We start from the raw sequence: 16,330 nt of genomic DNA, 5'->3' as shown, positions 1-16,330 counted from the left end.
TGACACGATTATTAAATTGGTCATCTTCGTGTTAGCCTGATATGTGTTATATATATGTGTGTCACAACACAACATGATTATAACCCGCCATCCCATATTGCCACCCCTAACTCCATCCTATCAAATCGAAGACATTCTAAAATACTAATGTGTATTAATAATAATAAAAAATTTAATATTTTTTTAAAATTTGTTTTGTAATTAATAAAAAAACTTATCTTTTTAAATGAAGAAATGAGGTTTTTTTTTTTTTCAAAATTTATCTAAAAAAATGAATTTTTTCCTGTTAATTACATAATAAATTTTAGAAGAAGAATATTAAATTTTTTATCGTTATTAATACACACTAATATTTGATGATGTGTCTTAATTTGGTGAGCAAACATAGCCAGCTAAGAGGACAGGGTGAACAACAAATCTCAGCTCTAGATTGGGCATATGAGACACTATATTATAAAGGTCATGCTACAATTTGAGTTACTCGAAAGATGAGATTTCTTTGCAAATTGTACAATTTGAGTTACTCGAAAGATGATCAAAATGAGAAAATAACCATTTTGATCTCAGCATTAAAAAAAAACCAAAATACCATAATTATTACAAAACAATCCTCAACACATTTGAAATCTGACAGCCATGAAGCCTGATTGAATTTACTCTCTATTTAATGTATCATACATGTGCCAAAAAAAAAAAAATCAATAAAGAAAGAACTTTATTCAAGGTATAAAAGGTGATTTTTCTTGAGATTATCGCCTTTGTATGGTCTCTTATTGTTCGTACATTCGATTTCAATAGAAGAAGTAACTCATAGACGAAGGGTTTATTTTACTGCGCAAGGTAAGAAATTGAATCCACAAGATACTAATGCAAATCCTAACTTATCATGACGTAATTATTTAATTTATACTCTAAGAGCAAAACATGACTTTTTTTTTTTTTTTTAATGTTAGAAGAGAAAGCATAACCCTGAACTTTCCAAGGGCAATAGTAACCATTGTTGAATTAGCTCACCAAAGAAGTGAAAGGTTTTTCGTCTGTCATGTTTGAGCATTTATACAATTGGGTTGATTTAATTTTAAAAAAAAATTAAGTCTATTTAATTTGTATAATTTGATCGATTCGATTATATCTCTATCTCACAGACAAGGTTAAAAAAAAAAATGTATATAAATTTTGTTATGATTAAAAAAAATAAATTATTAATTATAATTATAAAATAACTATAATTATAATTAATCTATAAAATTATATTTAATATTATAGCAATATTTACAAAAAATAATAAGTCAAATTTGTAGAGTAATATGTCTTGAGGGATGTTTTCACTTTTTTTTTTATTTAAACATTTAATTTTTTGTTATTTCAAAGATTTTTTTGAACTTGTAATTTTAAGTCAATTATATCTTTAATTTTTTTGTTATTTTGATTAAATCTTTAAATTTATTGTGCTCAACAAATTTATTAAGGTATGTAATTGACTTAAAATTATATAGTTTGGAGATGTAATTGAAATAATAAAAAATTTAAAGATATAATGGACTCAAAATTATATAATTTAGGGATATATTTAAAACAATAAAAAAAATTAATTTTTTAAATAAAAAATATAAAAATACAAAAATTAAAATATGTATTTGGCCTTAAATGGCTAGACTTGGGCATCCTAAGGACCACCCGAAAAGAAAAAGAAAAATGATTTTGGCCGCAAACATCCAAAATCATCACATGGGTGGACAGCGACTAAAGCAAAGAGATAAAAGAAGTAGGAGTGAGTAAAAGTTCGATTAAACCGAACTAACCAAACCAAATCGACAAATTTGGTCGGTTCGATTTGATTTTTCAAAAGGAACAATTCGATTCGATTATTTTTGTTTTTAAAAATCGATCATTCGGTTCGATTAAGTTATTTTAGTAAAAATAATCAAAAAATCGAACCGAACCAAATAGCAATAACCCTCCTCTGCTGAACCGAACCACTCCCTTCCTTCATGCGGGCGCGACACCCTTCCCTTGCCGAACCGAACCGACCCCTCCTCCCTCACTTTGGCACGGCACCCCATGATTGCTACTGTCTTCTCTTCTCTTCGTCATTCTCTCTCTAACCATTAGATACTTTTAATTTTTAGGTATGTAGGTCGTCGTGGTTGGGGGAATCTGATGATCGATTTCGATCATCGAAATCACCGGTCGACTATGTGGCCGGCGACAACAGCAAGGTAGTCTCTTGGTTATTTTTGTGTTCCAGTTCGTTTTCAATTCGGTTCGGTTCGGTTCGATTAGTATGGTTTAAGTTTCGATTAGTTGGGGTGGGTCGGTCGGTTCGATTTTACATATAATTCAGTTCGATTCGATTCGGTTATAATCGATTACGCACCCCTAAAAAGAAAGATCGGACAATATTAACTAATGCCACAAACCAAATAAGAACAAGAGTAGCCAATGCCCTCAATTGGATCAAGAAAGAAGGCCGAGGAATTGTCGTGGCAGAGTAATTTAGTGGTTAAGAGGATTGTCTTAGCCGCTACAGTCTACCAGCTTTGGATAGCAAGAAACCGTCTGGTTTTTGATAATTTGAAGCCTTGTATTAATAGTATTATTAAAAGGATTAAAATATGTTTATACAATGTTATGTTTTTTTTTTTTTATCTGTATGTTTTAGTCCCATGTATGAGACCTTATTAATTATGGGTCAGTAGGCTTCTCTCATTGTAATGTTCTTTGGGTTTGCCCGAGTCTCTCTACATTTTTTGATCTATACATTTTATATTTTTTGATAAAAAAAAAAGTCTAAGTTTGAAAGAAACCTAAAAATCGAAAAAAGGTCGAAAAGTGAGAAAAAAAAAAAAGAAGAGATGTATAAAAAAGGTCGAAAAGTGAGAAAAAAAAAAAGAAATGTATAATTGGAAACAAATTACGAAACAAAGGAAATTAAATAGAAACAAGAGAAATCCACCTGAGAAGATCTTTTTCCTTCTCTTTTTTGGAAAGAAAATGATGATCCAAACAAAATCGATGAAAATAAAGAGATTTGAGTGAATGAAAAGGAAAAATAAAGGATAAATTATACTTTCACTTTAAAGAGATATGCTATAAAAATAGCTCTTTTTATGAAGCTTCTTATCTAAATGGGAGTCAATAAAATTCGAACTTAAAAATACTTTAAGATAAAAAGAAAGACCTCTTATGGTTTGAAAAACCTCTTGTAACTCTTCTTTTTAATTAAAATTGATAGAATCAACCGTTGCAATACATAAAAAATAAATGATTTGAAAATGCTAAATATTCAATAACCATCGTGATATATAAAAAATAATTGCTTTGAAAATATTGAATATTCAATAAAAATATATATACAAAAAGGAATATAAGGGACCATAAATGAATTTTTTTAAGAATTAATATTTTATTAATTAAATTTAAGAATTAATATTTTATTATTAAAATTTAGGATAAAAAATAAATTACAATCAAATCATCAATGACACAAACAAACGCAAAAAAATTACGTGTAAAACTCAAATTAAAAAAAAAAATACGGGATAGAGAATAAAAATATCATTATGATGATATTAGTATTACAATAGTGATATAGCGATTATTAATTTTAGAGTATTTGAAATTTATTTATAAATTTATTACTTATTCATAAATGTATATAAAAAATATTTAAACAAATTTATATTCTAATTAAAAATGAATCACAAAAAAAAAATAAATTTTCATTTGTAGATGTATTTCAATTAAATTCAAATTTAACGTTATAATCACAATTAAATTTAAGATCTTAATCACAAATCCATACACGTAAAATTGGGTCGATTTGGTGTAATTCGGTCGATTTTCACAGTGTGTCAATTTTTTTTGAGTAATACCCCTATTTTTCGCATGATTTTTGGAGGAATTTTTAAATATCAGATTTGTCTTGTCTAGGCTCTGTGAGGGATCCCCTGACAAGGGAAAATTAAATATAAAAAATAAAAAGTGTATTAAATGTATCTTAACGAGTGAAGGTTAGTAAAATGATTTACTTATTATATATCTTGAAGGTAAAATACTTTTTAATTATTTTTTTTATAATTGATATTTAATTTCTCTTAGGGTGCTTTTGATAGAGGTGAAAAATAAGGATGGAATTTCAATTCCATGGAATTCCAATTCTCACCCCAACCCCTAGGAATTCCAATTTCTTGATTTCAAGGAAAATTTACACTTTTTGAACTAAGATGGAATTCGAATTCTATGGAATTGAAAAGCTGTTTGATAGAATTTCTTAAAATTTAGATGAAATTTGAGTTCCACCCTTATTTTTCATGCCTATCAAACGCACCCTTAATTCATATCATGACAAAACGTACGATAATAAATTATTTGAGTTCATAGCACAAAGGTGTGACACACAGCGCGGTGGGTGTCCAATGTAACAATAAATTATTTGGTTCTCTTCCAATAAGGTGTGAAATGAGAAAGGGTACTGGCGCAATATTCCTTCATTAACTGACTAGAAACCTGGGAGAATCGAACCATGGGGGGTTTCATTTTCATTGGCGGCCCGCTCCATCTTCCTCGCTCTTGCTCGGTATACTACTCCACTGCGCACAGCTCTCTATCTCTCTACCCAAATCCACTCACCCACTCATCTCTCTCTCTCTCTCTCTCACTCCGAAACTGTCTCTTGTTTCAGAAATTACAGGGGCCAAGCTCAAGGGGGCATCTTCAGATCCGTATCCTCTTCGATCGGCGGCTTCAACGACGCAAGAGGACTCTCCCACTTCTCGAGATGAAGTCGTGCCTCCTCATCATGATGGAAATTGAAGTTTACACAAGTGGTTTCCGTATATTTGGGCTTTTATTTAAGCCATGCGTTTCTGGGATTAAGGTATCGATCTTACCGGGCCTTATCCCGAGATGGTGTATTTTTCTAAGGCAACTTCCTTCAAGGTTCAGAAATGGCGTCTACATGACCCTGTCGCTTGGAATCCTAACAGTACATCAACTAGGCAAGGACAGATGATATTGTCTAGGTCACAAATTTAGTATGTGCTTGAGATGATCGTCCTTTCGAACTTCAAGTGGACAATTTGGGAAATGGAAAGATGGTATTCCAAGACCGTTGGAGGAAGGTCTTGGGGGCATTCGTAATCGGGGTTTTGGGTATGGCTTTTTAGAAGCCCGATGCCCCACTTCAGCCGTCAGTATATTAGACCTTGCTCTTTGATTTTCGTTGAATATTTTGTATGTACTTTCTATTCTTGAATGTAATTGTTTTAAAGAAATGAAAGGAGTAATATAGTTTTTCTTGTGTTTATAATGTTTTTGATTGTCTTACTACGCTGCTAATTTGTGTGTCTAATTTGGTTTTCTTAGGGTTAATTACAGTTGGTAGTAATTAGGAGTTGAGCTGAGTCTCCAACGGCCAGAGCCGGGTGCAACGTACGGTCGTTTTGAGTCGCACAACTAACACACACATATATATATATATAGCCAACAGTGTGTGACCTGCAACTTTGATTTATCAAATTACGGGCAATTGCTGCTGGTGCTCGAATTCACGTACACGCCAATATTAATATTATTATTATTCGCTGAAGTAGTAGTATATTATTATTATGATCATCCGTTGAAGTAGTAGTAGTAGCAGCAGCAACAACAGCAGTAACGGTGATGATCTCAATTCTTAGTAGTAGCAGCAACAGCAGCAGTAACGGTGATGATCTCAATTCTTAGTAGTAGTAGCAGCAACAGCAGTGACGGTGATGATCTCAATTCTTAGTAGTAGTAGTAGTAGTAGTAGCAGTAGCAGCAATGACGGTGGTGATCTCAATTCTTTTGGAGTATTCTCTCGAACTTTTCGATGGCATCAGCTGGGCTGTCTCTCTTCTACTCTCTGCCTTCTTCCCCCACAGAACCGTGAACAATCCCAACACTATCACCCCCGCTCCTAAAACGCTGTTAATATGAAGAATATAATATAACCCCTTTAATTAATTAATTACCACTATATATATGTATCTATAGATATGTACCTGCCCAAGTGTAGCTTCTCATCGAGGAGCAAGGAGCCAGCAATGGCCACAAGCACGAGCATGAGAGGGTTGAACACTGATACAAAGAGCGGGCCTCTCATTTGGACGCACCATGCGATGAACGTCAACATAACCCCAGAGGCCACGATTCCCTGCATTAATTAATTAATTCGATCGATCGAGTCGGAATTTAAGGTCAAATAATGTCATCTGACGATAAGATGAGTGACGTCGATGGTCGTATACCAACCGAGTAAGATGCAGAGAGGAGCCTGATGTTCCAGCCCAACTTCCATTGCTGCCAGTCCCTCTCCATGCACACTGCAAACCCAACGGACTGGATGGCTCCCATCGTCACAGCCATGGCCGTCATCCAGCAGGGACATTTGTAGTCCTGTATCCTCTTCGCCTCCGCCAGGTCCTTTATCATCTTCGCCTGCACCAGGCCAACACGCAATTACATGAACGCCGGCCCCTTCTTCTCGTTGATTAACGTGATCAATTCAGTAAATCATAACATATAAATTAAAGAGTAATGTTGTGGACAAGACGAGGGTGCCGATCGAACAATTCATGATGATCGATCAGATAGGATCACCTGCAGAATATAGCCGCCGGCGCTGAAGAAGCAGCAGCAAATGCTGAGGAAAGCTCCCAACTGGAGATTGCCAGATCCCAAGCGTGAATTATTGTGGCTGTGGCTGTGAAGAAGGTCAAGGTCTGTAGACCAGAGGTTGATCTCAACGCCTTTGTAGAAGGTGAACAGCATCGCCCCTCCAATGCACATCAATGTTCCTGCCACCTTCGCCTTCCCTGCCATTGTACCCCATCCTAGCTCCTCGAACCTGCACCCATACCATATATAATTAATGGAGATATATATAATACTAAAAGGAAAAGTGTTTGATTTTATATTGCCTTTGATGTCTCTTTTTTAACTTAAATCACGTTATCTTCGTTTTAACCAAACAAGGAAAAAGATATATTTTGATTCCCTTCCACTTAGTGTAACCAAACAAGAGAAGTAGAGAGAGAGAGAGAGAGAGAGACGTGCCTGAAAGAGACTGCCAAAACGAAGGTGATGGCAGGAACCAAATTGGTCATGGCGGAAACAAACGTTGCAGAGGTTAACACCAAACTCTCCAAATATAAATTTTGATTAGCGGAACACCTGCAATACAAATACACGCACACATATATAAATTTCGATGGGATTGAGATCGGAAACTTCTTCTGTGAAGGCTGAAAAGTAGATCGGTCCATTGTTGAATTCAATCTGATCCTATTTGATAGCAGATTTGTAATTTTTTTTTTCTGTTTAATGTAAACTTCAAAAAAAAAAAATATGTATATAAACACTAATGTACCTATTGATTCAAACAAAAACAATTTAACATTTACATAGATTATTAGTTTGTTGGGGGGTTTGAGCTTGAGTTCTTCTATATTATATATATATATATTAACTATTAAATAAGATATCATAAAGAGAGAATTGGTTTTCTGTCTGAATTGTGATCGAATCAAAAATTGAAAAAAAAAAAAAAGAAAACTGAACATTTGAACTGGGAAAGTTCAATCTTAGACTGGACGACTGAAAGTGAAATCCGTTTACCTCTAAATTTTATATAGAAAAATAGCATCAATTAAAATTTAAATTTTACAAGAAAAACATCTACAATATATTCGAGTAATACAATTTAATTATAAATATTTGGCTCATATTGAGTAAAAATAATGTACTAATTGTTAAAAAAACGAGAGCTGAATTACTCGAATAATTAAATTGTATTACACGAGCATTAATGAAAAAAGTTAGTCGAGTAAAGAAGAAATCTACTTCATTAATAAGGCAAAGTGTTTTTTTGTTTTCTCTGCATTGTTGTTCAGCAATTTGTAACCTTTTTATAGAATTGTGCATAGCAGAAAATCACATAAAAATTGGTGGAAAATCAACTCCATAAAACCTAGTAAACATGAACACAATAACCAAACTCTTAAAAATTAGGACAACTTATAATAATTCATGAAGGCATGACATATATAAATAGAATTTTCAGTTAAAAAGGCGGAATTGATTAATTAATAATAATAAGAAGAAGAAGAAGAAGAAAAATAATATAATTGAGGTGCACTTAAAGAAAATTTTGTTTATAATGAGAGAAACATCGAAATCCATCCATGGCATCAATCAAGCTATATATATATATATATGTGTGTGTGTGTGTATCATGCATGGGGCAAGCCTAAAGAACAGAGCCTAGAAAACAGCAAGTGTCAAGTGAACAAATAAAGGCAAAGAAACGGATCCAGACTCCAAACAACGGATCGGGGTTCACCGACCCGACCCATCCTTATATTCCTTTTTTAATATATATTTTTATTGAATATTCAACATTTCCAAATCATTTATTTTTTTATGTATTGCAACGGTCAATTCTATCAATTTTAATTGAAAAGAAGAATTACAAGAGGTTTTTCAAACCATAAGAGGTCTTTCTTTTTATCTTAAAATATTTTTAACTTTAAATTTTCTTGACTCCCATTTAGATAAGAAACTTCATAAATTGAACTATTTTTATAGTATGTCTTCTTAAAGTGAAAATATAACTTATCCTTTATTTTTCTTTTTTCATTCACTCGGATCTCTCTATTTTCATCGATTTTGTTTGGATCGTCATTTTTTTTCAAAAAAAGGGAAGGATAAAGATGGTGAATTTATCTTGTTCCTATTTAATCTCCTTTGTTTCGTAATTTGTTTCCAATTATACATCTTTTTTTTTTCTTTCACCTTTGTTCTGTTTTTTAGATTTCTTTCAAACTTAGACTATTTTTTTTTTATCAAAAAATATAAAATGTATAGATAAAAAAATGTAGAGAGACCCGGGCAAACCCAAAAGAACATTACAATGAGAGAAGCCTACTGACTCAAATCACCACAAAATGGACGAATTGCTTACTGCAGTAATCCAAGAACAAACGCCTGCCCCGCTAGCTTCCACGTGAGCTCTGGCCTTCTTCTTCTGTAAAAATACAGCAAACCCGTGTCAAAAATCAATTCAAATCATCATCATCTTCTTGTTCTTCTCGTTTTGTGGTGATTTGAATATGAAAAGGGAAAAGATATATATATATATACATATATATGTGAAGAACGAAATGAAAAGACCTTTCGACGATGATGGCAACGGGAACGCTGAAGGCGGAAGCGAAGAGAAAGCGGTAGGCAACCAGAACCCTGAGGCTCATGCCGTCGTTGGTGGCGAGCTTGTAGAAGACGTTTAATCCGGCAAATGAGGCCAGAACGACGACCATCCCCATCGCCGGGAGCAGCCCGAGTATACTGTTCCGCATCCTTCCCTGTATTGAGCAAGCAAGAGTGATAAGCAAGAAGCTTTCTAGGTTGGCTCTGCAATACTGCAATTGATGGATATTTTGACACCATATTCGTATAGAACTAAAGGTGTGGTCTTGTACGTGTAAATTAAAAAATAAAAAAATAAGATATATGACCCCAGTATCTTTGTCTGTATTCAGTATGACTGAGACTGAATACAGACAAAGATACTGGGGCCTTCTTTCTCTTCTTCCAGGCTGAATTCAGACAAAGATTTGTGGATTTGACTTTAACTCGGCCAAATAATATCCGTATGACCCTACTATTTAATTATCTAATAAATTGACTGAAATTTGAACTCAGATTACGGAACCCAGCCCCCTAAACCCTAATAGGCCCAAACTGAGCTTGTCAGAGTAAACTTATACATCGCTGAAATTTGAACTTAGATCACGAAATCCAACGAGCTCCCAACGATGCTTCCAGCAAAGTCCCAGCGATACTTCCAATAAGCTTCCAATGATGTTTCTAGGTCGTCGGCCTAACCTTTCAGGTCGCATAACAACATTGTTGCTAAATAATCGGAGGCAAGGACCCACATATTTTATCTGATACAAACCTGATCCCTGGTAATATGGAGCTCACTCTCGATTTTATGGAATTGATAAAGACATCTCGTCTCCATAATATCATCCTCCCACTTTTGTATTTTATGTAATTGTAAACATCCATCACTATAAATAGGGGTCAAAATACCATTGTAAAGGAGGGAGGAGAACGACAAGAATAGTACACTGTTACTCTGCTGGAATACTCAGAGAATAGTTGTGGAGTAGGCATCATTCTGACCGAATCACGTAAAATTTCCCTACCTACCATTTATCTTTGCTTCTACCTTGTTCTTCCTTTTGTGTTTGTGCTTGTTTTCTCATTGCGGGCCTACAAATCATGGTCGACTGATTCTGAACGTCGACAAGTATCAAATTATTTTTTATTAATTTATAAAATATTTTTTCATAACACATGTATTATAAAAAATATTATTTTCTATTAAAAATATTTTTTAATATTTTTAAAATTAATTTATAAAATATTTTTTCACAACATACGTATTACCAAAAATATTATTTTCTATTAAAAATATTTTTAAATATTTTTTAGATTAATTTATAAAATATTTTCATAGGATATGTATCACAAAAGGGATGTGTAACAACTGGGCCTCCAAAATGACGTCGTTTTGGTGTCCCTTGGCTAGAATTAATTCAAGCATTTTCTCTTTGTGCACACATGCCCCTTGGATCGAACTCGCATCCTCTAACTAGCACAAGCCATGCCTCATGTGCGCGTATCAGTTGATCTACAAGCTTATTTAATTATAAGTGTGCACATATTAATTTTAAGTTATAATTCTAAACTACTCCAATTTGATTGTTGTTAAAGTAATTTAACTATTGCTAAAGTAAATCTGATTGTTGGAATAATGTCCAAAATGCCTATAAATACCTCCTAAGTTCATTTTTTAGATATCCAAGTACTTCCATTACAAATCTAAAGCACTCAAAAGATCTCAAACACTCTCAATGTATCATTCAAGCAATTCGAGACTCACAAAGTATTATTGCACATCAACTGAAGAGTCAAAAGGCAAGAGGAGAAAAAGATTTTTAAGTCTACTTCGAATTTCTCCGAGATCACCAATTTATTTATTTATTTAATTATTATTGTCTTGTATAATTTGTGCTTAATTATTTATTTATGTCAAAGTGTGGACAAATTATCTATAAACATTTAGATTAATATTGTAGATTGTATAGGTTTTCTAAAATTGTTAAAATCTAGGTATATCTAGTTTTCAAAAAAAGATAGGGTGGAGTTCTTTGTGTACTGGTTGTCTAAAACTCATTGTAATATAAGTGTGTATCTAGTTTTCAATGTGAGTTAGTATGAAAATCTTGGTAAAATTGGTTTAGTGAAACCCCAATGGTGATTAGATCTTGAGAGAGTGGATTAGATATGTGTGGAAACACCGAACCACTATAAATTGTCTTGTACTTAATTGTGTGGCTTATATTTATTATTAATCTTAAATATTATTTATTATAATTATCAAATATATATTCTTAAATAAAATCATTAATTAAGAATATTTATTAAAATTATAAAAAAAATTAATCACTCAATTTACCTCCTCTTTTGAGTGGCTATACTCTATGGGACCAACACACATCATCGATTATAGCGACAAACTTGTCAGAAAATTTTAAATATGATCACATTGCAAATAATTAAAATTTAGTGACCACAATAGAAAAGACACCAAAGTTTTGTAATCTTTGGTATTTTCCCAGAACCGGCCCTGGCCCATGGCTCCAACCCAGGGCCCACAATTGAGAGGCCTAATTTTTTTTTAAGTCTATGTATATATGTGTATAAAAAATTAAAAAAAATTAACAAAAGAAGTTGTCGACTGTACCTTGTCAAAAGAAAATTTCATTGCTATTTTTATTTTGTAGATACATGTGATGATTGTTTTTGTTTCGACTAATTGTGGAGGATGAAAATAGGGGTGTCAACGGTTCGGATTAATGCAGTTTTATAAGAATTCGGTAATCGAACCATTTTTAACGGTTCCGAAAAAATAAGAACCGTATCTGAACCATTATATATATAAAACCAAACCATGACCAATTCATTACACCAGATCGGTTTCAGTTTGGTTTCGGTCATATCCAATTAACATTTAATTTCTAAACATTTTCTCAAAATATGAAATTATAAACAAATTTATTAATTAAAATAAACCCATAACTTCATTAATACTTCAAGTCGTGAAGTAAAAGTAGAACAAAATAATTCATATACTATCTCATCAAATGAGATTACTTTGACCATTTATTATAGCAATAGCGTATAAAAGAGTTAATGAATCTCACTAGTTTCCTAAGAAGTGATATTATTTATGCATATGTATATATATATATACCAAAAAATTATAATATATATAAAAGTATAATTTCGGTTTTGGTTCAATTCAAACCATGGTTTGAAAATAAAATCAGTAACCAAACCAAATATATTGGTTCTTAATTTTTTAGATGCAGAACCTAACCATTGAACCATAGAACCAATCCAAAAGGCACGGTTCGGTTCGATTTGGTCCGGTTCACCGATTTTTGGATATTTTTTGACACTCTTAAATGAAAGGAAAATTGATCAAATTAAGAAATGCTTACGGAGATTTGGGATGAAGCATGTAGACTCAAATATATAGCTTTCATTTTTTAATGCAATGTTTACAATGCATGGTACTCTTTTTTCTTCGTTTGGGATTTTATCCTATTGAGTTTTCCTCAAACAAGGTTTTAATGAGGCCCCAAATTATTCTTACTTATCTTTTGTAAATTCTTATTATTTTAATAAAATTAATTAATTTATAATTTTTATTTTTTTATTTAATTTATATAAAGGGCACACTTAAAAAAAAATTGCCCTAGACCCTAAAAAAACCAGGACCGGCTCTGGATTTACCCATGATGTCTCAGAATTATGGATATTTTTTCTTTTTTTCATTTATACACTTTTGTTTTTTTGTTATTTCAAACTGTAATATCCCGAAATTGGGGAATTAAATAAATAATTATTAATTTGGTCGGGAACAATTAATAATTGTTAAATATTTTTGGGTTTAAGAGAAATATTAATTATTGTGTTTGTGGAGATTATTGAATATTTGTGGGTTAAAAAGAAATATTAATTTATTTGGGAATTTGGAGATATAAGAAACTAAATTAATTTAGTGGATTTTCTAGAAATTCGAGGTATAAGTGTAATAAGAGGAATTGAAGTTCGGGCGAGTGTGCAATTTAAGAAAGCTGTGGGGGTTTAAATGTGAATTGCGGAAGTGGCCATAGTTCATTTTAAATTTAATTGGCCGCATATAATAACTGAAGGAAGCGGCCAGCTAAGTGCGCGCGGGAGATAAAAGAGGTCGCGGCTTCGAGGCGGAGCAGGCGCGCGCACTGGAGGATTTTGGTTGATTTTTTCAGCCAAAACCCTTGCCCAAAACGGCGTCGTTTTGGGCAAGGCGGTGGCAACCATATGCGGCTGCTGGGCGCGCTGTGGGCCGCCCAATTTGCCTTGTGTTAAAGCAGCATTTTTGCTGCGATTTTAAGGCCGATTTCGGCTAAATTCGAAGCAGAAACAGAGGAAAAAAAATGGAAGAAGAAGAAGCAGCGCGCAAGGCCATTTTTGGGAGAGAAATCTCAGATTAAAAGAAGTTTAATCACAGTTTAATTATTTCGGTAAGTAAATAAATGTGTAAAAATTATTTTGTATGGTTGAAATTTTGTTTTGGGTCCAATTATATTAATTTTGAGAGTTATTCTAATTTATAGCGTGTATTAATTTGGTGGTGTTTAAGCGGGGAAACGCTATAAACTACTAGATACAGGCAAGCTCTCATCTACCTTTATAATTTCTTTTCATTTGGTGAACCCTTCGTCTTCCCTTAATTTGTTTCAGTTTCGCGTATTAATTATACGAAATAAGGATTTTATTAGCTTGATTTAATTTAAATTAAATATGAGACTCGTTGGGGTTTTATTTACGGTGTGTCTACATGGGATTTTAGATGGTTAATTGTTTATATTACACGGTTAGATTTAATTAATGTGAGCCACGAGTTTTATTAATAGTTATTAAACGCTTTACTTTGCAGTGGGAGTGTAAGAAAAAGAGGAAACGGTCGTGTGAAGGCAAGCTTCTAACCCTCTCCTCGTGTTCTTTAATTCCCGTGAGAGACTTCGTAGTTTCTCGTATTTTATCATCTCCCTTACTTTAATTCGGCACCTGGCCTTATTTGTTGAATTATTATTCATTGGGTTTAATTTAAATTAAATTCAGAACTTTTAGAGTTTATTTGTTATGAGTATACGGGGGTTTGTATCGCTCCCATTCTTTTGGGAATGATGCTGAACCAGCTTGGGAACTAGGTTTCTAGACGTACGGGTTTATTTACGATTTTATCGGGTTTATTTACAATTTTTCTCGGGTTTATTTATGGTTCAGTTAGAGCTATCAAGCAGTAGGACAGGGGTCGGTTATTGATGACATTGGGGTAGACTATTGTACGGCCCTGAAGTGGACCGTCGGGTGGACACTCCTTGTCACTGGCCGTTGACCGGTGCCGAGCACTGCTTACTAACTCTACCAGTATGAGATTCTCTGCACGTTTAGATTCATTATATTGTTGTCCATGATTTGATATGCACATGAGTACGGGTTGCATATTGGGATATTCATTTATTGAGTATGCTTGGACACGGACATGCTAGCTTGGTTATGTTGCATCCAGCACGGGCATATGCATTGCGTGTGGTTTACTATGTGGGCGGAGCATAGCTTGATGCCTGGATGTATAGGCGCCATGTATCACGTTGATGCTTACTACGCCATTGTATTGTTATGTGCATTGCATGGTTACTAGTAGTATTTAGTTCTCGGACGGGAGTACCGTTCCGAAGGAGCCTCTGGCTCGGATGTCGAGAGTACTGACATGGACGGGTGACCGGAGTACCGACTCGGGACAGCGCGCGCAGGTTTGTTGGAGATTTATGTTGCCTTTCAGGACAGCGGCAGGTTGGTATGGAACTTGGGTGCCAGGTGTCTTGTGTGGGCCCCAAGGACCGGTATGTGTTTTTATTATACTATGCTATTGTGTTGTAGCGTCTCATGGCTTGTGTGTGCCTGGGGGTTTATTCTAGAGAAAGTTTATTGACTTTGTGTAGCCTTCAGCCTTTCTTTCCTTACGCTTGCTGAGTCTCTCAACTCACATTGCTTTTCATCATTCCAGGTAGAAGCAGCATGGGCCATGGCACGGGAGTCAACTTCTAGCGGCAGAGTCGGTATGGTGTACAGGCAATCCCGTCAATCCCTATCAACTCTGATTGTTGAGTAGAATTTACTCTATTATTCTTACTGTGCCAGCTTATTCCTCGAGTCTTGTGTATGTCGGCACAGGAGTCTGTATTCATTTAATTATCATGTGATCACTGTGATAGCGGGGTACCCGTAGTGCATGCATGTGTTTAGCTTCGCTTCCGTTGTTTTTATTTTTGTGTATGCATGCTAGGGTGGTTTTTGGTTGTGTCTCATTCTTTCACCTTCCGTAAGCGCTCTCGTTCGGGTAGTCCTGGTGGTTGGGGATATCCGGGCGGGGTGCTTACACAAACCAACCCCCAAACTTGTAATTTCAAGTCTCTTAACTTTTTGTTATTTATATTACACTTCTAAATTTATTATTCTCAACAATTTTATTGAGATGTGCAATTAACTCAAAATTACCAGTGCTATAATTGAAGCAATCAAAAGTTTATGAATATAATTGACTTAAAATTGTATAATTTAAGGATATTTTTTAAATAATAAAAAATTTAAGGTAGTGTTCTCTTTGTATTTCAGTTTTGAGTTTTGAATTTATTTTTAATTTTTTATTTTAAGTGTCTGTTTTGATATCACTGAAAATACGTTTTTTTGTCATTCTGAAAAATTATTTCTCAAAACTGAAAAGTCAAAAACGCGTTTACTTTGAAATTTTAAAAAAAATATATTTTATAATATTTTATTAATGAATTTGATTATTTATTAAATTAAATTGAAACACTTCAATGCTAGTATATTATTAATAATATATACATTTTGAATTAGTGAATTTGCAATATTTTTTTTCGTTACAAAAAAAAAATACAAACAAGAAATAAATTAACTTTGACAAAAAATATGAAATATATAAATCACATTTGGAGATAAGATCAATGAGAATGACAAAATGTGATTGTTCATGATAAATATAGTTCAATACTAAGTACACTATGATTATAAATTTAAATAGTCATATCATAAATGTATCGTTAATTTTTTTCACCCTATAGATCAGTGTACAAGCTCGTCAATTGAAACTAGAGAT

The 16,330-nt window shown here is 33.4% G+C and overlaps 1 protein-coding gene across 1 annotated transcript; it reads right to left on the bottom strand.

The window, feature by feature from the left end:
* Positions 1–5,762: 5,762 nt before the first annotated feature.
* On the bottom strand, positions 5,763–9,356 carry LOC127809403 (WAT1-related protein At1g25270-like). Its single transcript, XM_052348164.1, has 7 exons — positions 9,196–9,356; positions 8,987–9,049; positions 7,081–7,197; positions 6,625–6,871; positions 6,277–6,462; positions 6,027–6,178; positions 5,763–5,949 (listed from the first exon to the last, which is right to left on the bottom strand). Exons 1-7 carry the CDS (start codon positions 9,345–9,347, stop codon positions 5,763–5,765), a joined length of 1,104 nt encoding a protein of 367 aa, XP_052204124.1. The 5' UTR covers positions 9,348–9,356.
* Between the last annotated feature and the right edge of the window lie 6,974 nt (positions 9,357–16,330).

The sequence above is a fragment of the Diospyros lotus genome, chromosome 9, assembly GCF_014633365.1.
Source record: "Diospyros lotus cultivar Yz01 chromosome 9, ASM1463336v1, whole genome shotgun sequence".
In the NCBI taxonomy this organism is placed as follows: Eukaryota; Viridiplantae; Streptophyta; class Magnoliopsida; order Ericales; family Ebenaceae; genus Diospyros; species Diospyros lotus.
Note: the sequence above shows the minus strand (reverse complement) of the source record. Positions and strands in the feature narration are given on the sequence as shown.